The sequence below is a fragment of the Gymnoscopelus braueri genome, assembly GCF_963280865.1.
Source record: "Gymnoscopelus braueri genome assembly, chromosome: 21".
NCBI lineage: Eukaryota > Metazoa > Chordata > Actinopteri > Myctophiformes > Myctophidae > Gymnoscopelus > Gymnoscopelus braueri.
Genome location: NC_137623.1, coordinates 26444315 through 26470787, shown reverse-complemented (window position 1 = coordinate 26470787; position 26473 = coordinate 26444315). Strand labels below are relative to the sequence as shown.

At 41.9% G+C, this 26473-nt stretch overlaps 1 protein-coding gene across 7 annotated transcripts in view; it reads left to right on the top strand.

Annotated features, from left to right (window-relative positions):
• The window catches only part of ncoa2 (nuclear receptor coactivator 2), a 90093-nt gene extending 63934 nt beyond the window's left edge, over positions 1-26159 (top strand). Inside the window, exons 12-22 of one of the 7 annotated variants that reach the window (XM_080417114.1) lie at positions 4781-5006; positions 6489-6698; positions 8220-8426; positions 8892-9021; positions 9214-9382; positions 12021-12320; positions 12884-12961; positions 14637-15141; positions 17528-17705; positions 20094-20286; positions 21699-26159. In XM_080417114.1, coding sequence (XP_080273240.1) covers positions 4781-5006; positions 6489-6698; positions 8220-8426; positions 8892-9021; positions 9214-9382; positions 12021-12320; positions 12884-12961; positions 14637-15141; positions 17528-17705; positions 20094-20286; positions 21699-21710 — 2208 coding nt within the window. In that variant the 3' untranslated portion in view covers positions 21711-26159. Of the gene's footprint in view, positions 1-4780; positions 5007-6488; positions 6699-8219; positions 8427-8891; positions 9022-9213; positions 9392-12005; positions 12321-12883; positions 12962-14636; positions 15142-17527; positions 17706-20093; positions 20287-21698 lie in introns of all 7 variants that reach the window. The other 6 variants (XM_080417112.1, XM_080417111.1, XM_080417113.1 and 3 more) reach the window with 6 other exon arrangements.
• Positions 26160-26473: the final 314 nt, after the last annotated feature.

The window sequence follows — 26473 nt, the reverse complement described above, 5'->3', positions numbered from 1 at the left end:
TCAATTTGGGGGTCCTTGGCACGAGAAAGTTTGAGAACCAAATGTGATATACCACCTACAGCAGTAACACTGCTTGGTGGTTGTTGTTGCCGCAGCAGCAGCCCCGCTTGTGACTTCAACAAGAGGCTTTTTCATGTGTTTTTGAGGATACACCAATTTTCTCAACATGCCTATTTTAAGCCCCCCCCCCCCCCCCCCACTCTTCTGCAGGACTGTCACTTCTGCTTCTCCACATCTTCCTCTCAGTTCCCTTTCTTCTAAAATGTCATGACTCATGCCCCCTCCCCCCCCCCCCCCCGCCCTGCTCTGACATTAGAACATGATCATTTGGTATGTGTAGGTAGCATTAACCCTTTAAGGCCTCCAGAAAAGCAAAGATTTTAGTTGCAAATGCTCGCTTTAAAAATGTATATATATATATATATATTAAAAGATTTGCAAAAAATATCAAGATTTTTCAAAGAAAATAGCAGATCTACAAGCTTCGTAGCGAGGCACTCTGTTGCCGCACTATGAGCTTGTATATCTGCTATTTTTTGAATAGCCAAGTAAATCTTAACCCATTACGACCTGGAACGCATCTGTGTCATTTTTAGATTTGAGCTATAAAGCATTATTTTACACTTTGGCTATTAAAAAATAGCAGATATACAAGCTCATAGCGCGGCACCGAGTGCCGCGCTACGAGCTTGTAGATCTGCTTTTTTTTTTTTTTGTTGTGCAATTTGTGCAAATCTTTGAATATATATATATACATATTTTTAAAGTGAACATTTGTAAGTCAAATCTTTGCTTCTGGGGGGTCCCTGCAACTAAACATTTTGAGATGGGGGGGTCCGCGGCCAAATGCATGTAATTTTGGGTGGTCCTTGACATGAAAAGGTTTGAGAACCACTGATTTTATAGCAACATAAGTGTTTCAGAAAACCGTTGTAGAAGTCGCTTCCTCTGTAGAAGACATTTTGTAGAATCAGCCTCAGGTCTTTAATGGGTTCAAAATGACACAGATGCGTTCCCGGTCTTAATGGATTAATACATTACCGTGAAGCAGAATGTTTTTTTTATTATTCTTTAGCGTCAGCGGTGACGACACCACCCCGTCCTCTGGCTGTGTGTAATAATAATAATAATGTACCGTTCCATTGTAGCTCCAAACACTGAGCTTGGAGATGCACACACAAGAGAGGAGGAGAGATGCACAGAAGGGACAGAAGAGGATAATAGAGATTGATAGAAATAGGAGCCATTAAGGGTGTAGAGAGACGACCAAAGGAGAGGGGAGAATAGAATGTGGGAGGGGAGGGAAATGGAGAGGAGGAAGAAGAGAGCAATCTGAGAGCATACAGGAGAATTACATCATTCCTGACCTCATTAGGACTCTCTCTTCTCTCTCTCTCACTCTGTCTCTCTCGTTCTCCCTCCCTCCATATCCTGTATCTTGACATGGCTGGCACTGTAAGAAAAAATGAACAGCAGCGTGTGTGTGTGTGTGTGTGTGTGTGTGTGTGTGTGTGTGTATGTGGCTGTCGATGCTGTATGCATGGACAGCTGTGGACGAACACAGAAGGTCGAGTATCGACGGAGACACACTCGCAGCGCACTCCGTGGTTTACTTGGTGCACACTATTTAATTCCTGTCAATAATTTGCCTTAGTCATGGTGTTTTGGTCTTTTGTGCCATTGCCAATATGGCTGACCCCACCATGTACTATACTGAGCAATATGTTGACTTCTACAGTATGATTTATGTACACAAACACACATTTGATATACATTTTTTTTTTTCTTAATAGGATTATAGGAAGTGTGGTGGGCATCTGGACCGGTCCATGTCACTTTAAGGTCACGTTATCAGCCAGCATATAGACCCCATGTAGGGACAACCAGTCTGTTTCTCTGTACATTCAGGCCCTGTGGCAGGGAATACTTTGTGTGCTGCTCTCTGGTGGCGGCTCACAGGCGGTACAACTTATTTACCTTAGTCCCCTGGGCCCCCCTCGCCCTGAAGCACTGCGCATACTAAAATCAATGTTGATGTTTCAGCATAATGTAGACTATACTCCTTTTTATTGTAGTGAGCATCTTTTTCCTTTTAGCTTTTTACTTAACCTCTGTTTATCTGAACAAATCCCATTGAGGTCGAGAATCCAATTCACACAGGGGGAGACCTGGCCAAGACAGCTGCTGCACATTTAGTTACTGACATAACATTAATGAATAAACATGAGGGGAAAAAGGATAGAGACTAGAGAGAGAGAGGTTGGAGAAAAAAGCTTTCTTTTTTCTTTATTGGTCAGTGACTTTAGTTAAAAGTAAAGTCTAGACGTTTTTAATGTTCCTGCAGGCCTTGGCAGATCATAACGTTTTTCTTTACCCATCTCTATCCAACACGCTTTAGGAACAGTCCACAACGATGATGCTTGGGAACCCCACCCACACACACTATACATATAATATAATATACTACAGATTGTGTGTATTTGTGCAGGGCGATATGACTTAAAATATCACAATTATCTCGAACTTTTACCTCGATTAATGAAGGATAAAAAATAAGTGAAAATAGCCCATCTACAAGCTCACAACGCTTCACATCGCAGCACGTTGTGAGCTTGTAGAGCAGCTATTTTCACTGTTTTTGTATAATGCAGGGTTAAGTGTTTAATTGGACTAATCGGTTTAGTCTATTACAAAAAATCTATTAGAATGTCGATTTGTTGTTTTTTCTAAACCCCTGCTATTTGATTAACCGACATGATCAAGATTACACCAGTTATTCGATATCATTTTGGTTAATTGCCCAGGCCTAGTGTATACGGATACAGTATGTGTACAGTATATCCTATTATACTATCCTACTATAAAATGAAGAAACCTCTGTCTGGAACCGTGTTTTCTCTTCAGTGGGTTGACCAATCGGTCTGAACTTGCACACGGGCATTGACCAATGGCATACGAAGAGGGTGACGAAGCCTCTTTTGCACTTTTCCAAAAATTGATGCCGTTTGTTAGTGTTTTGTGGACGGCCCTCGCAGACGATGGGATCTGCAGTCATGGTTGCAGTCCAATAGCCTGGATGGACAGTCGGTGCAAATGACTAGTATGTATGTTTGTGTGTATATGTATATGTATACACACACATATGTATGTATGTATATATATATATATATACATATACACACATGTGTATATATGTGCAAGTTTTCCCAGTACGGCCTTGCTTTGTTTAAGGCTGTTGTGTGAACAGAGCGTCCCCAGCCAGCCTGTGTGTATGTGAATGCAGCCTTGGGCAGCACTGCACTGGGCAGGCTCAGTGCACTTGTTTACAGTAGGGGAGCACAGAGCAGTGCAAACTTTGGCACCGGCCAAGCTCCAGCCATCTCATAACCCTTCTCCCATCGTGTCAACCTGGAAAAACACTTTCTGTTATATCACAGCTTTGACAACTTTAAACCCTATGCTTTAGTTGACTGTATTCCCATGGGCCCTGTATTTAGTTGTACCCTATTCCCATGGGCTACACACTAAATGTCTTCGCCAAAAATAGCCAATCTACAAGCTCACAACGCAATGCGTTGTGAGCTTGTAGATTGGCTATTTTTAGTGAATCTCCCCCCCCCCCCAGAATTAGGGGTGATAGGGTTCAAATGGTTAATTCATCGAGTGTGTGTGGGGGAGGTGAGTGGGGGACTAACTTTATAATGTTTTTCAAAGATATACTGGGCATGGAAATGAGGAGCAACTGTAGTAGTGTGTCTGTCTGAAAACAGAAGGCGATAAGCAGCGGAGGGGTATTGCGTTGTCTGATAAGCCAAGCCAATGTGAAGTGTGGCCTAGATTTGCTGGAAAAGTGGTCCATTTCAGGCTGGGGTTGCTGCTGTATTATCAGCAAAGCCGAGCCTGCCTCTTAGGTCTCAGATAAAGCAGACCTTGTCTAAGTTAGTGGTTCTCAAAGTGGGGTCCGGCGTCCCCCAGGAGTCCTTTAGGGGGTTCTGTGTGGTCCCCAGCTAAATTAGTTAATATTGCATCATCACCATTTAAAGGTAGGGTAAGTGATTTGCTTTGGTTAAAATAAATGTTAAACAGCTCTATATTCTGATAGTACTCATTGCTATAGAGTGTTTGTTCAGTAACAGGAGTCTCCATTTCTCTCCAGCTCTTTATTAAACAGAACATGCATTTTCAGGTCAGGGCACCATTTTTTCCAATCAGGATAGAGACCTCAGACAGGTTACAGATGTGCAATTGGAAGTGATGACACAAAGAAATGAGCAGACAAAATTGGAACCGGAACACTATAAAAATGAAGCTGATGAAATGTTGTCAAACACTATAGCAATGATTACTATCACAATATAGTGCTTTAATCTTTTAACAAAAACCTTTTTGTTTTAACCACAAAGAAAATCACTTACCCTACCTTAAGTTTAACCACTTTAACCCCTATATATATACTAACCCCTATCGGTTATTTGAAAATAGCCGAGCTACACGCTCAAAACCTGTTGCGATGTGCGTTGTGAACTTGTAGATCTGCTATTTTCAAATAGCAGATAGCAGATTTTTTATTTAATTTTTTTAAACAAATCTTGTATGGGGGTCCCTGGCACAAAAGCTTTTCAGATGGGGGTCCACGGCCAAATACATTAAATGCTTTGAGAACAACTGCAATCTGCACACACTGCATGTTTGTTTGTTTGTGTGTGTGTAGTGTACATAAAATCTTTCTATAAAACTCTTCTTCCTCACATGTGTCTCTCTCTCTGTGCCTCCTGCCCAGTCATCGGAGCTCGACGACATCCTGAATGACCTGCAGAGCTCTCAGCCCCAGCTGTTCTGTGAGCAGAGGCCCGTCTCGCTGCCCAGCGCCATGGACAAGCAGAACATCATCAACGACATCCTGCAGATGTCGGAGACCAACCCAGCCATGGTCGCACAGCAGCAGCAGCAACAACAACAGCAGCAACAACAACACAGGGGCATGGGCCCTGGCATGGTCCCTGCAAGTGAGTCCAAACTAAAAATCGATACTGCGATATGTCGCCATACTTCCTCTCGCCATACTTCCTCTTCCCTTTTTGATACACTGCCGCAAAGTATCGATAGTTCATTGCAGGTGCTCTTTATTATGCATTCCCCTGGTCCGCAAAACACAAACTCTTGGCGCAAAACCACTGCAATGAGAGTAGCGCACAGTGGCTACTGATCATCCTCTCAGTCAGGTAAAGCTATTTTAAGAGGATAAACGCAGATGAAAAGATAGGGAACAGACATTCCCTAGTACAACCAACCCTAGTCAACACAGCAGCTCGCTGACTGGCAGAGATTCAGCACGAACCTTTACCATTAATACATTTCTTAACGGTTACTGGTTAAACCATTAACATCCCTACACACTATGCAATTTGTTGTACATGTTACATGTTAAATGACCATGCACTCCAAAATCCTGAGTTTCAATTTAAGCCCATGACCATCATCCAAGGGGATTGAACTCTGATCTTTTACCGGATGCCAGATGTCATTGTCTATTGTGGTAATGTTGTGTAACACAAAAGGTGACTGATTAGGTGGTAGGTTCTGTCTGCTCCCTCTGTGGATACTCACAGTGGCAGCTAAAGGATTTTTTGGGGCCAGTCTTCTAGATCCAAACCTGTAAAAAGCATTTAGAGCTAAACCTGTAAAAAACAACTAATATGACATTGTGGCCAATCATGCATGAATACATACATGTACAACAAATGCATACATGTATGTATTCATGTATGATTGGCCAGTTTGTGATGCCCAATAAAGAATCGGAGTGAATTGCAGCTTTATACCTTTTTTTTGGTTGTTCTTTGTTCTTCTTCAGTTACACCGATTTCTTGCAATATATCAATTATCGCAGATATCATCGTTGTCGAGGTCCAAATATCCAGTATGTCCAGTATCGTATCATGAGTTGCCTGTATCGTCCCACCCCTACTCGCAAGAAACCGAGTTAAAAGCCATATTTTTGAACATTTTCACCTATAATGGCATGCTTAAAATAGGCATGCCAAGGTTAAATCAGGTAAAATGACCTGATCATCAGGATTTCAGGCGTCGCCCCTGCTGTCTACATGCGTAATCACACGCATAAGCACAAATATGTGGATGTACCAGCTCTTGACGGAAGTGGCTCGTGGCTGAACAAAAATGATATTATTTTGGTTCATACATATACTCGTCTTATACCCTGTCCTACCCTCTGCTCATAACTATGGCTAGAAGATATCACTTCACATATCAATATCCCAATTGTTTAAATCTTTTGCCTCAATTACGAACGCAAATTTATTTTTAAAAGAGTTTGCTCGATTGATTTAGTCTATTATAAAAAAAATCTTTTCAGTTATTCAATTAACCTACATGGGCAAGATTAAGTTGGTCATTGGTTCTAAATATCAATATATTTCCGGTTAATTGCCCAGCCCTACTCATCATACGTCCTTCTCTTCCTTCAGACTTTGCTGGTGTCCGATCAGGCCAGCCAGGCAGGGGGCTGCCTGTGAGGAGCGTCTCCCTGGATATGAACATGTCCCCCCAGCAGCCTTCATTACAGTACCCCATAAGGGCCAGCAGCCCTTACACTCTCATGCAGCAGCAACAGCAACAGCAAGGCATTGTGGGGAATCACGGCATGATGGCCAATCAGGCCAACATGGTCAATGCAGGTGGGTGGAGATGGCCGGGTATGTTTGGTGTAGCCAGCAAATAGTTCTATAATCAAGAGATGAGATCTTAGGTACAAATGGACCCGTAAGGTTACGTTTGTATACTCAGAGTTACAGACCTGTAAGGGTCCATTTAGAACCCCATCAAGGATCCCCGAGGTAGAGGGTAGCATAGGTCAACCCGGAACCAAAGACCTGCGACCAGAGCCGGGTCGGGTCCAAAACATTGACTTATCCCTCGGGTACAGGTCGGTTCCATTACAATTTCCGCGGGTCTCGGGTCGGAGCATCTGAAATGGATGGACCCATGAAGACCCGATCATCTTTTTTTATATTTAACTCTTTAACATTCGGTTTTAAAATGCGTTGTAATTACCTTCTTGCATATTGAATGATGATCGGGTCCCATCATCCTCCAGTCAGTTTCCCTGGACTCCAATTTGAGAACCACTGGTCTAGATTTGTGTGTCATCTAGTTTTGTCTGCTGTTCCACTCTTGGCGACGTCTCCCTTGATAAATATACGCAAACAGTTGTCAGAGTGCCTGGCAAAATAGATACATTTTCTCCTTTGCAAGATAACCTAAAATAAAAAAACAGACCTTTGGAAAGCAACATTCTGCATTCAGACAAATGATCATGTAAAGACGGATTAATGTTTATATCATTGTATGTTACAGCTAAGTTTGTTTTATTTATCCTGTCCAGCTCTATCAATTTCATTATTATTATTATCCTTATTTTTGAAACAATAACTTTGTCAAATCTTGAGAGATGCAGTATGTCTGTATAATGTGCATGAGTTGCCACCTCTGCTAGGCAAATAATTGTTCAATATAAGAAGTCTTTATAGTAAATCACTGCATGGCGGGTAAATGTCTCCTGGCAACAATGCGTAGATGGTAAATCTAAAATGTTAGAAGCACCTTATTTCACTTCCCTGACATGTAAAGTATAACCTCTAAATTATTTTTGGTTGCCTGCCAAGAGGTAGCTGGAGTAGACACATTCACCAGGCACTGCAGCAGTTCAGTTGAATGTGGCTGCTTGCTAGTGTTGGATTTCCCACATCAATCTCAGGAGTTAACAAGTAACTGATTGATCTGTTGTTGCGCAAACTAGTTTGCATTACCGGAATTGGATTTCCTCTATTATCAACTGTTTACTGACGTAATTTCAACCACAGCAATGGAGAAACCGCAGGGCAACCCACTTGATCTCACAGAAATTTAGCGGAAAGCCAGAATCTTTTTTTTTTCTTCTTCTTTACAGTATATGTGATTCAATTCTGTGGCATTTTGTATCTCTCTCTCTCTCTGTCAGTCACAGCTGGCAGTGACTCACTTCCTTTCACAGGAAACGTAGGGGCAACCACATTGGAGCAGAACTCTGTCACTGTCACATGTGATATCCTCTAGATCTATATTGTTGACGTCTCGGACCAATACCGCATCTGTAGTTCATCTGGCATCTTGCTGTGTTCCTTACTGTCAGCCTCGCTGTCTTGTTTCTTCCCGTCTAGGACTCATGGGTCCGGGTGGTCCTCGGCCAGGCATGCAGCAGCAGCAGGAGGGCTGGGTTGGGTCTGCTTCGGCACCTCCTCCTGGAGCTCCCGGCCCCGGGCAGCAGGGTGCCATGCAGGGCCGAATGGGTCCCAACGGTGCCCCTCTCAGGCCCAACAGTCAGCCAGGGCCCCGGCAGATGCTCCAGTCCCCAATGATGGCCAATGGTGAGAGCCTGTCCTACCTGAACACAATGCAGAATGTAGCTATAAAAACAAAAATGCCGGTTTCATGTGTCCATGTTGACCAAATAGAGAAGAGCCCCCACTAGTAGGGAAGAAGTGTGCCATAGCATTGCACTACAGACACCAGCTGAATGCACTTGTATGTTGGTTTACCTCATTGGATCAATTCTGGCCCTATTAGCAGCAACATCACTGCTTCAGTGTTGTAAAGATTGCCACCTTGTGGCTTACCATGATACGACATAGAAAATCTAAACTCGTCACCTCGGTCTCATATAATATCTAAGCCAGTCTCATAACTACGTTGGGTTGAAGTTCATAATGACTTCAGGTCAGCTTCCCAACTCCTGCTCCTTAGTCCTCATTGGTTGTGAAATTGCAGAACTTGGTGTAATGTCCACCTTAACCGAGTCTTCTCTAATCAGTTGTCCTTCCTTGGTCCTTTAGCCCAACAAGGTATGGAGATGGGTATGGCAGGCCACCAGTTCTCTACGCAGCAGCCCCCTCCCAATCAGACAGCCCCATGGCCAGACAGCATGATGCCCATTGACCAGGCATCCTTTGTAAACCAAAACAGGTAAGATACTTAACTGATAATATAATCACTTACAGTAAAACAATTCCATTGACTACAATTCACAGCACATTTGACATGACTGCTGTCAACTTTCCAGAGCATACCGTAGTTTGTTTGATTTTGGAAGAAGTTGTTTTTCCTCACATTGAGGGCTTCTTAAAAATACACAAAATAAATCCATCCCTTTCTCAGGTCGGTGTACCCGGGTCCCCAGGACGAGTTGGGGCTCTGCGCGACGGGGCCTGGCTCTGCTGACGGAGGCGTGTCAGACGAGGGCGCCCTGCTGTCCCAGCTTTACACTGTGTTGAAGGACTTTGATGGCCTGGAGGAGATCGACCGCGCGCTTGGCATCCCTGGACTGGTAGGACAGGTGAGACCCACCAACATTATTATAACATTATTCGTATGTTTCACTTCACTGACTCTCTGTGCTTCATCCTCATGTAGTTTGTGATACAAATCCTTTCAGTTCTTTCTTGGGTTTTTTGTTTTGGGTTTCATCAAAGTCTTCAGTGTTTTGTTTGTTCTAGTCCAGGGGTGTCAAACTCATTTTAGGTCAAGACCTGCGTTGGTCAAAATGTGACTTTGTGCGGGCAGACTTTTTTTCTGTGTGTGTGCATGCATGCTTCCAAAGCTGAAAGGCACAAATGCTGTCATAGTATTTAGACACAACACAAAACAAGATTTGGGAACATTCTTAGGCTACTTCTAGTATTTAGTATCATAGTATTTAGTCACAACACAAAACAAGATTTGGGAACATTCTTAGGCTACTTCTAATTCTTAGGATACTGATTTAAGGTTTAGGACCAAACGCGAATGTATATACTATATCGTTGCTGTCAGGCAGAAACCTTGTATCCACATAAGTCAACTTTTATTTTATTTTTTATTTTTACAAGCTCACAGCGCCTCACGATGTGAGGCGTTGTGAGCTTGTTGATAGGCTATCTTCTCTATTTTAATTGGTTTTAAAAGAAATAAACTAAAAGCAACGATTTGGGACATATGAAGTTTTCACCCGACAGCAAACGTTTTATTTTATTTGCATTTCATACTTTGTCACATCTGTACAGGAGCTTTCTGCCTGCAGTGTCCAAGCATCCAACGCCCTTTAACTTCACCTAACTTTGAAATATGGTTGTAATTAGAGGCCCGATGGTCTATACTGTAAACGTACTGAAACGTTTGTTTGTTTGTTTGTTTGAGGTTTAACACTCAGTGCCACTATTGATTTTGCACAAAGAATTCTACGTGTAGAAGCCACTTTAAAGAAGTACACTAAGGGGGGCGCCCGCTGGCCTAGCAGTCCAGGCGCATACCACATATATAGGCTCTAATGCCTGACAATTTATTCGGGATTCGTGTGTTCGAATCCCGATCCCGACAACCTTTACTGCGTGTCATTCCCCATCTCTCTCTCTCTCTCCCTGTTTCTCTACTATACTATGTACTGTGAATAAAGGCAAAAAAAAAAGAAGTACACTAAGATAAAGATACACACATTTCATGTGTGGGCATTCCTGCTTTTTGGCCTCGTATGTAACAGTAAATCTCAGTTATTCTTCTACCTTCCATTGGAATTATATGGTACTGCATGTGGTGAAACTGGTGGTAGGAATAGATGGCAGGGATGGCCGTGTCTAATATTATTTTCTGACAAAAGTGTGTCAATTTTGCGGTGGTTGAGCTCTAATAACCCATTACGACCGGCAAAGCATCTGTGTCACAATCATTTTAACCACTTTATCCATATTTTATACTATCAAAAATCGTGAAAATGTTTGCAAATCTTTTAATATATATATATATATTTTTTTAAATCCCATTTGAGCTTCATGAGTCACGTCGGTGCTTATAGAGAAGGCAAGGCACGTTTATTTTGTATAGCACATTTCAACAACGAGGCAATTCAATGTGCTTTACACAAAACATCACGCAAATGAAATGCATTATAAAATGACGGAAGAAGAAGAGAGAGAAAAAAATAGAAAAAACCTCAATGAAAGGCAGCGGCAAACAGAAAGGTCTTTAGCTGTGATTTAAAATAAATAAGATTGGCAGCAGACCTGCCATTCTGGGAGTTTGTTCCAGATATGTGGTGCATAAAAACAAAATGCTCCTCCTCCACAAAGGCAATAAATGACTTGCCTTTGTCTTTTAGTTGACTGTAAAAATCTCCTGCAAGGTCCCTGATTTTCTCTCCTCGTGCCCCTCAGTACTGCGTTGGCGTCGGTGCAGGGGTGAGACAACATAAATGTTGTGGTAGGTGCTTACACACAGCAGGTGGTTCCCTGCCCCGCCTCCATTGTTTTCGGTGTAGAGACGATTGCAGCTTTTGCCAGTGAAGTAGCGACAAGGGCAGAGAGAAAACAGCTGCCACAAACAGATAAATAAAATAACATAAATATTTTAAAAAAATTAAGAATATTTTGGTTAATTTATTTTGTATTTTACTTTTGCCTTCTAGCATTATTATATTACAGTGTAGAAGTTACCTCCAGATTAAAGCAGTTAGGGGTTAAGTGTCTTGGTCAGGGACACCTCGACACATTGCAGGGGAATCGAACCTGGGACCTTCTGCTGCCCAGGCGGGCTCTCTACCCATTCAGCTATGGCTGCCCCTAAAACGGATAGTTACAATCCTAGAATCTGATTTGACTCCTGTGGTAAAATACTGAGTAAACGCACACCTAGCTAGGACCGCATGTATCGGTATCACTGCGGCAACATTTTGTTTACAATATTTACCATGGATGTATTGCAATGCGCAATTTAGTTTTTCATATGGAAAGGTCAGAGTCACTTAAAACAAGAAAGATACGATGACACTTATACTGCTTGGTACCTTCCATTCATTTGCTCAGCAACTTCCTGGTTTGTTCTGTTAGTCGTGGGGAATATGTTCTTGTAAAAATTATTGTGGTTGTGAAATTGTTTTGTTTTTGTTTTAATTTGGATATGTCTGTGATTTGGTATAACAGTTTTCCCGTCGACAGGGCCAGTCAGTGGAGCAGGACCAGTTCTCCCAGGAACCCTCCATGATGCTCGACCAGAAGCCCCCCATGTACGGCCAGCAGTTCAGCCACCCACCCTCCCACATGGCCCAGAGGGGCTACCCTGGCCCCATGCAGGACCCAGCCTTCCACCCCATGGCTGGACAGATGGGCCCACGACCAGGTTACCCCATGCTGAGAATGCAGACCCGGCCTGGGCTCCGGCCAACCGGTGTGGTCCCTAACCAGCCCAACACGCTACGGCTTCAGCTGCAGCATCGGCTACAGGCACACACACAGCAGGTATGCACACACACACACACACACACAAGTCTGTGTTCTGACAAACCTGCACACTGCTGGAAGTAATGCTGTCCATCGATTGGCTATGTGTCCTCGCTCTGATGCAACCACTCGGTCTTACGGTTGATCAATAGCTGTTTGATCGTGCACACAGATATGGGGGAGGGTCTAGTTAGCCTTGGGGTTGACATTTTGGCAGGTCTCCTGTACATATCAGCAATTGTTTGGGTTGGTAGTTAATCTGCCACCTGCTGGCCACTAGTGGTATTTATGATATAGGTGTTCATTGTTTAACAGGTGATAGCTATAAAATAAACAAAACCTTACAATGTACTTTTTGTCTTTGCCTTTCAGTTAATGGACTGTTAGTTTTGCCCAACAGTTAATTTGAACTTGCAGACTTCCACTTGTAAGGAAAAGAAGAATTCGAAGAAGTGCTTGGCAAATTTAATCACATGATGCTATACCTGTATATAGTAGATGGTATTACTGAATGATGTGAGCTAAAACCTCTTTCTCTCTCTCTCTCTCTCACTCTCACTCTCACACTGTCCCTCAACCAGAACCGTCAGCCAATGATGAACCAGATTGGCGGTGTGTCCAATGTGAACCTACCTCTAAGAGCCAGTGCTCCTAACCAGGTCGGTCTCCACTGCCCTCGTTACAATAAACACTGCACACGTTCATAACTCCACATATTATTGCGACACAAAGTTGCAGTGCCATTGGTTTGCTTAATCCTCTCTCACATTCATCAGTTGTTTCTCACTTTGCCTGATGGCACATCGTGATGCACAAACTTTTTCATCAATGACCCAGACATACTGATCCATGCTTGTCCCGGAAACCGGTCCAGTGGGCACCTAAACCTTGTGGGCACCTCAACGTTAAATTGAAAATGTTTTTTTCAAATGTAAAAAGAATAAATGCATGCCTTGGAAAATGGTCGTACGTAATGTAAAGTATACATGATTTGAACAAGCACGGTACATCATTATCAGACCTACATTTACCCTTCAACTTCTTGTTTATCCCCAAAATGAACGGTTAGCACAGGTTTTATAGCAATTTGTAGCATTTGTATAAATATTGGGCCTTAAATGTAATTTAAAAGAATGTTATATGTATTTGGCCCCTCATTTGTAAAATAAATTCAAATTCAAATATAAAATGTATAACTGTTTTAAAAATGGTGTCCAGTGTTCTCAGGGACCCACTCTTCCGGTTACCCTCGTCTCAACAACATATTGTTAGGAACTAAAAAATGTTAGTGTTACAGACCAAAACTTAGGTGGTCTTATATATATACCCATACCATTAAACAACATGATTATCAGAAAAATTCAGTTTAAACACAGAAGCCTCTCAATGCATCTTGTGTGCAGGTGAATATTTAACCACTAGCATCCCTATTCTGGAGCTAACATTCACCAAAAATAGCAGATCTACAAGCTCACAGTGCTTCGCAATGCGACCAATCTACAGCTTGTAGATCCATTTTCAGTGAACATATTATTTAAAGCTATTTCTGATTGATATTTCTAATAGCTGCACACTTTTTAAAATCATCTTCCAAACAGCCACTAGAGGGAGACAAAGGGGGTGAAGTTGAGAAGTGTCCCATTTTAAACCCTTATCTCCTATGCCCATGGCTTCGTTCGGTAGTGCCACTACCTCCACTACAAAAGTAGGGGTAGGGCGAAGGCAGAGTATTGGGATTGTCCCCTAGTGTAGCACGCTAACGGGTGCAGGCCTATCATAGAGCCCTTGAGAATTGGATCAACTATGTATAGGGTTTAAAGGGATAGTTCACCTCCAAAAATATTTTTTCTATCTATTACACACCCCATGGAGACTTGAATTCATGAGATCTTTTTGTTTTTGTCGCATTCCTAAGCCAATAATTTGATGACCGGTGGAAAGATGCTTATGTCTCTGGTGGGAGACTCAAAATTTACACTTTGAGTCTCCTACCAGAGACTCCGCCGGTCATCAAACTATTGGCTTAGGAATGCGACAAAAACAACAAAAATCTCCATGAATTCAAGTCTCCATGGGGTGTGTAATCGATTAAAAAAAAGGCATTTTGGGGGTGAACTATCCCTTTTTAAGTGGTTAACTAAATTATTTAACTGAATATTTTTTCATTACTCATCTCACGCTACCCAAGTTTGGGGCCCTGACCCACAGTTTGTGCACCACCACCGGGGTTAGATAATCAAACGGATAAACTCAACACTGCCGTCTCTTGTTTTCTCTCCGTCTCGTCTTTTCTCTTCCCCTCCCACCCCCTGCCCCCCCCCCCCTCGTTTCCAGGGGACCATCAACGCCCAGATGCTGGCCCAGCGTCAGCGGGAGATGGTGACCAACCACCTGAGGCAGAGGCAGCAGCAGGCGCAGCAGGTGCAGCAGGCGCAGCAGGCGCAGCAGCAGAGGAGCATGGCCATGCGGGCCCAGGGCCTCAACCTGCCGCCCAACATGGCCGCCGCCGCCGCCGCCGCCGCCGGAGGAGGCATGAGCAACCCCCGGATCCCCCAGGCCAACCCCCAGCAGTTCCCCTACCCGCCCAGCTACGGTACCAGTACAGGCCTGGCCTCGCCACCGCCCCCCACCAGCCCCTTCTCCTCCCCTCTCTCCCCCAGCCTGCCCTCTCTCCCCCCCAACTCCCAGCTCCACCTGCATGGCACCTCCTCCTCCTCCTCCACCTCCTCCTCCTCTTCCTCCTCCCAGATGATGATGGGAAACGCAAACATGATGAGAGAGTACGGGGCCGTGCTCAGCCCGCAAATGCAGCACAGTGCCTTTCAGTTTCCCAACTCAGGTACTGCCCCCCCCCTCCCCCTCCCCCTCTCCATCCCCCTTCCACCTCTATAGTCTCCACACTCAGCCTACACAGCCAAATCCTTATTGTTGGTTTAACTCTAGAGAGTGTACAAACCTCAGAGAAGTGTTGATTTCGTAGACTAAAACTATGGCAAAAAAAAAGTTTGTCGACTACCTTTTTTTCACTGATGAAAACTAAATAAAAACGAAGCTAAGATGACTAAAACTGAGACTAAATATAGTGACAATTTCGTCAACAAATAAAAACTAGACTAAAATGTTAGGGAGGGACTATAGTGGAGAAGAGATCCAGTAGAACTAAGACGAGTCATTTTATGTTTGGTTGCGCCATCCGGTCTGCTGAAAATAGCAGGTCTACAAGCTCACAACGCGTCGCGCTGCGACGCGTTGTGAGCTTGTAGATCGGCTATTTTTCAGCATACAACCAAGTGTAAAATCTGCCATTACGACGCCATCAAAATACATTTTATCTTTTTTCTTATGATTTAAATCTTATGATATTTAGTCAACTAAAGCTAGACTAAAACTAAAACATTTCATATGACTAAAATATGACTTAAGACTAAATGGTAATGTATTCAAAAGACTATGACTAAAACTAAATCAAAATTTGCTGTCAAAATCAACACTGTGTACCGTTTGGGTAAACGTTTGCCCCTCTCAAGAGTTAAATGAATACTGAGGGGTTTAGCTGTTAGTTCACCCTACAGTTTATGTATGTCATTGTGTCTGTCCGCCTGGACATGGTATGTCTCCAGTCCAGTGGTGGAAAGTAACTAAGTACATTTACTTAAGTACTGTACTTAAGTACAATTTTGAGGTATTTGTACTTTACTTGAGTATTTCCAATTTCCAATACTTTTACTTCTACTCCACTACATCTCAGAGGCAAATATTGTGCTTTTACTCCACTACAATTATTTGAAAAATGTAGTTACTTTGCAGATATACATTATAACATTATAAAACCTACATTAACCACTTTAGCCCCATTGTATACATAGGCTATTTGAAAATGGCCGATCTACAAGCTCACAATGTAGATCTGCTATTTTCAAACATTTTAGTACTTTTACTTTTGGTACTTTAAGTACATTTTGATACCAATACTTTTGTAATTTTACTCAAGTAAATGTTTTATTCCGGACTTTTACTTGTAACTGAGTACTTCTACATTGCAGTATTGATACTTTTACTTAAGTAAAACATTTGAGTACTTTTTACACCACTGCTCCAGTCGCACAGTATCACATGATTTTATGATCACCGTTATGTGGTCAAAGTCACGTAGCACGTCCTACACTTGGCCGATCATAACACTCCAGTCAGTCAACTTGATACTTGTAATCATCCCTGAATTCCAATCATAATGTTGCCATTGTCCAAGATACTGCTCAAAATGGTGCCTTTCATGGTGACCACACATAATTACATTACACGTCTGTTGAGGAGCCACTAGAGGGCGCCAAGGGCACATGACACAATCGGTCACTATGCCACGGTTTGCATCCAGAACATGGAAGCTTGAATGCTGTGAAAGTAGCACATGTCTCATGAGTGCCAAATAATAAGGGAGAACACTAATGAAGACCTAATCCATAGATCTGACCTCGCAGGGTGTAATCGGGGGATAATCTGATAATCTAGGATGCTATCGCTGTCCTGCAGAGTTGGCATAACAACATGTTTGATCAATCCCTCATTCTTAATCTGATACCAGCCGGTGGGTTGGTACATAAAGCGCAAGGTACTGTGTGTTAATTGAACTCTGTCTCCTCCTTTCCTTCCCTCTGTTACCTCCTCATTCCTCCACTCTCTAGTCCCTTGCCTGTTCACTACTAATGTGCTGCTGTGCATGTAGGTTAACCTTGTCTCTGCTTACTCTTAACCACGCATCCCAGAACAATTCACCAATAATGAACAATCCTCAGTGAAACATGAGGTTATTAAAATCACTCCATGGGTCATTTGCTACCATTTTGTCACATTGTTAATGCATATCTTTGACTATTATGTGTAAAAGTACATTTTCACATTCAGACACAACTTTATTCATTCCTTAGGAAATTGCTTGCAAAAAATACAGTACGAAAATAGAAAGTACATAAATGAGAATAATCAGAAATATGTCAAACAATAGAGCAATATCCATTAAAATCACTAACAAATTAAGTAAAATAGAAAGTCATGTCAAATTAAAAGTAAGTAAGTAAAAACCAAGGGACTGTAGCAAAAGTTACAAACTAACATTCCATGAGGTGTAATGCCTTCGGTAAGTGGTTGTTGGAACTATTCCATTCACCTTAGTGAGTGGTAGCTACTACTGTATGCCTCTCTGACTGGTCTCGGTCACTCCACTGCAGGTATGAGCCAGCAAGCAGACGGAGGATTCGGAGGTCCCGGCACGCCACAGAGCCCCCTGCTGTCCCCCCGCATGGCTCATGCCCAATCCCCCATGATGCAGCCGGGCCAGGGCAACGCGGCCTTCCAGGGCTCCCCTGACATGAATGGCTGGCCACAGGGCAACGTGGGGGGGAACAGGTGAGAATAATTGGCCGGGGCTAAAGCAGCCAGTTTGTGAATTCCTCATGTCTGTACTTACTGCTGTGTGTATTCTAAGCTCTAGGAAAAAGTGGAACTATACTGTATGTAAGGGATAATGCACTGAGAGCATTCAAAAAACCTCACTTCCGGGGGGATAAGCGGAATAATGCACTAGGAGCAAGTCAGTTAACCCATTTAGACCTGAGGCCGATTCTAAAAACGCAACACTTTCCTGAAGAACTCATTTTTATTAAAAAATAAATATTAAACATTCATGTTGCTATATTTAAGAGAAAATACCTCTTAAACGACTTGCTTCCAGTGCATTATCCCGCTCATACCATAGGTAACCTTCAAAAGTAATTCATTCACAGTTGGTTTGAATTATAGAAATGAGTTTATTCATGAAACACAACCACGATCATCACAGTGAGAAAGAATGTTGCACGCTGCTACGTTTCCTAGCTAAAGGGCATTTCACACACCAAGCACGATAACTATAAATATGTCATTTATTTGCATGTGTCTTTCAACACCACTGTCATGGGGGCAGAGATCTCTCTCTCTCTGCCCCTGTGTGTGCGCTCTGACACTGCTGCCGACTGTGCGCAGCACGTTTGTGCTCACAATGTGGATGCTCACAATCGCATATCGTGCTTGGCCCTTAACTCAGCCATTACCATCAAGTAGAAGTAGCTCTAGCTGTCGTCATCAGCTGTAATTTCTTATTCCTGCATCCAGTCCTGCAAAATATCAACAGTCCATGTCTGTTTTTGTGTGTGTGTGTCTTATTGCAGGACCTTTTTTGTTTGATTGGCCTCTTAGGAGCTTCTTTTTTTTTACACTTTTATGGAGATTTGTTTAGTGGACTGTCTGACATTTCAGCTGCTAAACATGAATTGAGGGCCTACATTCAATATTGCTAGTATTGTGTTTGCGCCACCAGGTGTCGCTATTTACAAGTCAGAATACTTCCATGAATTAAAAGTTCATTGTATAGTATGGTGTGTGTGTGTGTGTGTGTGTGTGTGTGTGCATTGATACTTTATCTGTGAACAAAATACTACACACTTGTTTGGTCTGTTCTCGTTCTCGAAAGTGTTTAAACCCCTTTTTCTTCTTCTTCTTTAGAAATATTTTCTTTCACATCAGGATATAATGAGCAATAACCCACCTATCTCCCAGACTCCCTCCCCAGTTAGAGTTATCAATTTGAATGAATGTAGAATTGTGTGCAGGATGTAATTTGTATATAGAAGTGAATGGACTTAATTCAACTGACTAAACTTGTTTTTAATATTTAAAATTAAAAATAAACCCTCTCTCACACTTATGCCAGTGTGTCAGTGATCATCCTCGCCTGTGCCAATGTTGGCACCCGTTTCTAAGGTTGCCTACCCCTACAATAGACAATCAGTACATCCATGCCAACACACACCCGACACAGTCTTCTTGAGAACACATCATCAAGCACTAATGGGCTGAGATATGAAAGAAATCAGCTATTATTTTCTTCCTAATTCCCCAATCTATTTCTGATTAATGGTTATAACAAACCCATTCATCAAATATATAAAAGTATGCGCTAGAAACACAAGCATTTTTGATGATCGCCTCTGTCCAATCCTTTGGTTTTATTAATTAACCATTGGTTGGCAGCTGTTTGGGAAGGTGTGACCACTGTGGTGGATCTGTAAAAATGCAAATAATAAAATAATGAAGTATCTTCGATGGTACAGTTGATGGTTTACAGTCACAAACACAATAAAAAAAACAAGGAATTATGCCAAACAGAAAAATAGCTCTCACTTCACTCATCGACGGCATGTAACATGCTGAACTGACAAACAAAAAAAAAAGCTAATACTAAATCAAACGCACCTGGCTAAACTAAGTTAAACACACCTGGCCTTGAATTAGCTCTTATTGGCTCTCTTATTGGCTGAACTCGAATGATCAATTATCAAAACATAATGTCAAATACTGAAATATTAAAAAGTCCTTCATCACAAGTTGTCTTTGATTGGTTTTAGAATCAGAATCAGAATCAGGTTTGTCACATCACAGGTTTACAAGGTAAAAAAGTGGGTGAAATTCGTTTTTGTACATCGTTTTAACCGGCAGCAGCAGCTGTTGTGCAATTAGACTGCGATCAATTTTCTTTGCCCATTGCCTCAATATGTGTATTTGCGTTAGGCGGTGGTCCGTTACTTTTCGGTGCTTTGGTATAAATGTATATACTGTGTGTGTGTGTCTGCATACAACTAAATTGCTTCATTCTTTGATGTTCCCAAAGAACATCAACTGTTCCGTCACGTTTGTCTTTTCATCAGAAGTTCTGAACTCTGCTCATCTTCTCCTCATCTTCTATTCTCTCTCTACCAGTATGTTCCCACAGCAGCAGCAGGCGTCGCCCCAGTTCGCACAGCAGAATAACGGCAACATGTACAACGGCAACGGAATGAACCTCAACGTCTCCATGGCGACCAGCAGCATGGGTCAGATGGCGGGCCAGATGAGTGTCACCTCCTTGGCTTCAGGGCCCTCGCCCAGCATGCCCTCCATGGGTCAAGAACAGGTATGTGTACCTGGATGGTCTTGGTAGAAATACAACCAAACAATGCCGTCTGTGGGGCAAGAACAGCTATGTGTACCTGGATGGTCTTGGTAGAAACGCAACAAACCAGCATGCCCTCCATGGGTCAAGAACAGGTATTTGTACCTAGATGGGTTGTTGACTATGGCTAGAAAAGAAAAGAGGTCTTTTAGTGGACAAATGATGGGAGACTTTGACAACGGTCTGATCCTCTTGAGAGATTTAAAACACAGAAGCTCTACAGTTCAACCATAAAAGGTACCTTCATTCTTTAAAAAAAAAAAAGATGGAGCCCACAGGATTATTCTTTTGCAATAAACAACTGCATAAGGGGTCCCCGGACAATTGAATGCATTTCTTTACCTCTCCCCATTCCAAGTGGCATAAGTAGGTATATGTCTAATCGCAAGACCCTAAGTGTCCGCGTGCGCTTATTGAGCGGCTCTCCTAGTGAATAATTTACTCTTGTTAGCTTGCGTAACTCTTCTGGCCAGAGTTCTGCTTCTTGACTTGAACTTAGAGGATGACAATGATGTAATTAGCAGTGGGCACTTTAGCGCCAGACCGATTAGCTCATGTAGACATTACTGTACATGTTCAAAGGATGAACTGTCTGAACTGTGTGTGGATTTCAAAGTCGTCATGCGGTATAGCTCTAGAATACTGCAAACTCGTCTCTAGTAGATGACTAATCATGCAAGCCAGTGCCACACACACACTCATCAAAACGGTGGTCTGGTGAGCTGGCAGCACTGATGTATTTGCATACATGTACAGACACACTCTCCCTTACACTCTTTTCTCAGGGAAACATAAGTGTATGGTAAATGGATTGTATGATGGCTGATATATATTTTACTTTGTCTGCATTCCATTACTGGTCTGTGTCATTAATTTAACGTCAACCATGTACAATCATTACAGTTAGTTTGGTATATGTGGGAAACACAGTGTTGTTGCTTCTGATGCTTTTAAGCCCAATAAAAGGCCATGAATATTTAACCAAAGTGCTGCCATTTGATTGTCTGCACGTCAGACTGTTATAAGGTACTGGTATATCTGTCCCTTGATTTATTCCCCTTTCTTGCTTATAGAAATATATTGCCACTTAGATTATGTCAATTATTTAACTCTTTGGCCATTAGTGGAGATCCAGGTGATTAACTGTGGGGTTTCAGGGTTGATTGTAGGCTCTGAGATGGTTTCTCGTGTGTGTGTGTGTGTGTGTGTGTGTGTGTGTGTTTGTGTGTGTGTGTGCGCAATGTATGGATGATGCATTGCGCAAAGTCATCAGGGTTACCACTTGGATGAACCTTTGTCATTTATGTTATTGCAACTCGATCCAATGACAGTGTACGTCTGTTTAAGTGGAAAATTGTCTCCTTTCCCTGCAGAAGTACTGTTGACCCGCGGGGAGTCTGCAGCCAGCACCTCAGTGATCCGCTGGTTCAAGGAGCGCAGCACGCTGGTCCTTCTTACTACATGACTACCCAACCAGCCGACGGCCCCTTGAATCAGCCAGGCCACCATGCCCCCTGTCCCGTCTCCCCCAGCTCCCGATGCTCGCTCAACCTGGCCTCTCTCTCTGTCTTTTGCTTTGTGATCTCCGGTGGGAAGCCATGGCCCTTGACGGAGGCAGGGAGAGTGGGAGTGGGGGAGACGGAGGCAGCGAGCCACTGGGGAAGGATCACCCCAGTGAAGCTGTCCCACAACACGCCTAAAACCCACCAGAGGGGAGAGCCTCGCGATGAGCCAGTCTGTCTGTCCAGCTGCATTCACCGTTTTGTGACTTACTGTAGGCCTCCCGGTGGGGAGACGCTGGCTGAAGGAGGATGGGGGGGGTGGCGGCTGGCGGGGATCCCTCCTCTGATGAATGTATTCCTCTCAGTGGACTGCGGCCATTTACAATCTCATCTCAAAAAACAATGTACACTGATTTTTCTCTTCGTCTTTTTTTGCCCCCCCCTCCCTCTCACAGTTTTTTTTCTCACCTTTTTCGTAACACCTCCTCTCCCTTACACATACCCCTCATCTTTTCTCCCTCACATAGTTCTCAGATTGTGCGATTCCAAAATGGCAGCAAAGACTCCATGTTAGGTTGTGGATTATGGATGGAGCTTGGACATGCAGCCGGTTTTGCCTTTTTTTTTCTTTTGCTGTTCAGTTATTGAGTTTTTTTTATTTTCTTTCTTTCTTTTTTTCTTTCTTTTTTTTTGTTGAGTGAGAATAAGAATCTAGAATGAAGATGTGGTTTGAAAAACTGATCTTGGACAAACACTGCAGAAGTTTATCATGTATTAAATTAAGTTTTATTTTTCTGTATAGATTCTTTTTAATTATTGTAGATGACTCTTTATTCTAGTAGCAATGACGGGGTAAAAAATAAATAATTTCTAAAATGGTTAAAAGTGTGAACGAGGCACTTGTTAAAAAAAAGAAGAAATTTTATTTTATCTGTAATGGTTGTATTCTTTCTGAAGAGACTCTTCTAATAACAGTGGATTGTGGATTATACTTTGGTCCTGTAGTTTCAGACGAGAACAAGTTGTCAAAATCTGCATTACGGTTTTAAAATCACGGATCACAGAGATTGTATATACCAATAAACTAAAAACATTTTCTCTTCCTATTTATTTTCTTCCTTTAGGGTTGTGGTCCCCCTCGTCCCCGTCCCCCTCACCCCCTCGCCCCCTCCCCACCCAAAAAATGTCTCGTCAAAACTGCATCTCGGAGCAGGGTTGTGTGTCTGTGTGTTTCCCCCTTGTTTGTTTGGTAAATGGGAGGATCTGGTACGATGCAGGGGGGGTTGGAGGCTGAGTGGAAGTAGGACTTTGTGGTCTCTCTTCTGGTCAGGGTTGTGGGGCGGGGGGTGTGCTGTGTATACAGTGTACAGATAATCGCTTGCTTCTCTGCCTTTCGCGTAGGACATGACAAACAAAAAAAATCAAGGAAAAAAAAAGTCAAATAACGGGACAAATTCAACACAGCCATACAATAACTCAAAAAAAGTAAATAAACAGAAGTGTGCTTTCTATGTTGTTTGGAGTGCAACGCTTCATACAAGCTGCTAGGTGCAAACTGTTCTGGTGTGATGTAAACAAGCAATAACAATTACTTGAGAATCTTAGGGTTTCTTTTTTCTTTTTGTTTAGTTTTTGTAATTTTTGTACAGTTTCCTGATGAAAGACATTTTTGCTCTGTGTTTGGACGCAGTAGTAGTTTTTTATTGCAATTTGTACCAAGAAAGTTCACATACACATTACACACATATACACACACACACAGACACATACATACACACAAACAGTCCTTTTAGATTATGCAGCGCTGACTGAGGCGTGCAGATGATCTTTGACCATATTTACACCGAGGACATTTTACTCTTTACATCATAGCCAAATATGACAAAAGAGCAAAAATGGCCATCATGTGTAAAATGGACAATGGGGCTCTAATCCGCATATTGACACATGCCCTCTCAGCCTCCAGCCATCTTCTATAGCAGAGGTCAGAGTTAAAGACTGCACTGACCATCGCATGGTGGCCATGTTGCTGTTAGCTCATACATGGCCGCCATATGGTCACTGACCCTCTCTGACAAGAAATTTTAGCCATATTTTGTGACCTCAGGCAGTTGGTTCAACTATACAGTGTTCAAGTGACAACATGCCATTGTTTGACTCCAGTAGGGGTTTTTCTGTCACCAGATCAAAAGCAAGTCATCTTCTCTCTAACCTCAAAAAAGTATTTCCTCAAATAAAAATGAAAACTTTTGATATGACCTATTTTAACCCAGGAAAGACTTGGAGCAAGCCAAATATCCCTTGCCTTTTTGATTGGATTTATTATGATAATTTTATTTTTATTTTTTTAATAAAAACCAGCCTTGGTTTTTTATTTGGTTTTTACAAAAAGGACCTAATGGACAGAAGGGTTTGTGGCCCATGAACAGAAAGCAGGTTTGAAACAAATTGATGTCACTTTGCATTCAAAGTTCGATGTTACAGGATAATTGTATGGGCTGAGGATGGAACAATCTGAATGTATTGTCATTAATGGCCTGAGAATCTAGAATTTACTGTAATGTCAAACCCTATTGACAGCATGGTGTGCCGTTGCACTTCGCTCATTTAAGCCTTTAGATAGCATATTGCCCAAACCTTTTTTTTTTATTTTGAATTATTGTAATGCTGAATTTCGAACTTTCTAGCAAGTTAACCTTTGGGGCAGAGGAGTCTACAATAACATTTTGGCTGTTTTTTGGACTCTTTCAATATAGTTGTGTTACAGTAGCTTTGCTGTACGATTTACAGATCACACGTTTTGATAAATGCTGTTTCCTTTGTAAAAAATATAAAACAAAACATACAGCAGTTGTGAAGAACAAGCATTTTAGAGCCATTTTAAGGAATTATCACAACCCTTTGCAAATTTCCAAAGATTGTCAACATTTTGAAATGACTTAAAAGCCATGTGGTAGCAATGCATTTTTAGCATTTATAATGGAACTGGTGCAAACAAATTATTTGCCCCTCAAAAAAAAAAAAAAAAAGGAGAAAAAAATGAATTATCTAGGCTTTGGACCCACTTAAACAAAAATGAGTTTTTCTTTACCTATGGTTTTCAAGAACTTTAAATGTAGTTTTTGTATTGTCTGCCAATTTCATAGAGCTAAAATGCAAGAACCTTGAAATGCTAAAACCCTAGCATAATGCCTTAGATTTCGTCTGTTCTCGTTCTTGTACATTATTATAAAGCTGTCTCTGTATAAATTTGTATAGGCCTAAATGATTCGTGTACATTATTGGGTGCATTTATTATTATTGCTCAGTTCATCTTAGTTGCTGGAGACTAGTCGAGCCTGATTTGTACTATAGTTGTGCATCCTCAGATGTCTGGCACTGAAAATAGCAGATCTGTGATGCGATGTGAGCTTGTAGATCGGCTATTTTGGGTGTGAGGCACCGGCGAGCAACGAAGTATAATAAGCCAGTGGTTCTCAACCTTTTCAGACCGTGACCCCCCCCCCCCCCCCCCAAAAAAATAATCACATTTGAACTGGGGACCCCCCAAAATAATCATATTTGAACTGGGGACCCCCCAAAGTTTTTTGAGTTGAGGCATTACATTTAGTTTGACTAGATTTCACAGATAAATATTGTGAAAATAGCAGATCTGCAAGCTCACGCAAGGCGTTGTGAGCTTGTAGATTGGCTATTATCCAAATTTTTGCCTCTTTCTTATGAAATTTGACAATTTAGCATTTTTTTACCAGTTTCTATAGTAAAGTTTGTTTATTGCTTTTGATGCAGTAATGGTCTCTTTTTTAGGTATATTAAAAGGGTCTTAAAAGTCCTCAAATTGTCACTGCACTGTCATTTGGGGACACCCCCCCCCCCCCAACATCATGTGGGGTCCCGACCCACAGGTTGAGAACCACTGTAATAAGTCACATATTACTATCTCTCATTGCTCAGTTCCTCTGTTCTGTCTTGGGTTGAAGACTGTGTTATAATTTCTATTATTTTTTTCTCTCTCTCACGGAACTGTTTGAGGCTATGTATGGAGAAAAAAAAAGATTACATGTGGATATTGAAGCAATATGTAATATATTATATGGACTTTCTTGAGAAAGCTTAGTTGTTGCGCGTTCCGAAATGTATTTTTTTTTTTTTTCAAATCACACTGTACACCCGCATTGACGTTTATAACCCCATAGTGTGAGCGTTTTATGCAAAAGTTAGATCTACAAGAAGAGAAGTTAAAAACACAGTTATTATGCAAGTTGTGAACTAATATGGCTTCGCTGATGCTATTTGCCTTGTAAATAAAGAATTCTGTTATTGCAACATTTATTGGAGTGGCCTTTTTGTGTTTGAACAGGCAGGGAAACGGGCCATTGAGGGTATATAGATGTTATTTATATTTTCACCTGTGTAATAAAGCAATATTACATTTACAGAAATGCATTAGAATGATTTGGTTTTAACGAATAATTAACATTTGTTTTCATTTTTTGGTTGATTGATTGAATACTTGATTGAATACTTTATTAATCGGTCCTTTTAGATTCTCTGATTCATTCTAATTAATTTAAGATGCTTTCTGTTGTGTTTTACACATTTTATGTTGAGGGGTGGCCTATATATAATTTATCACAACGAATAAT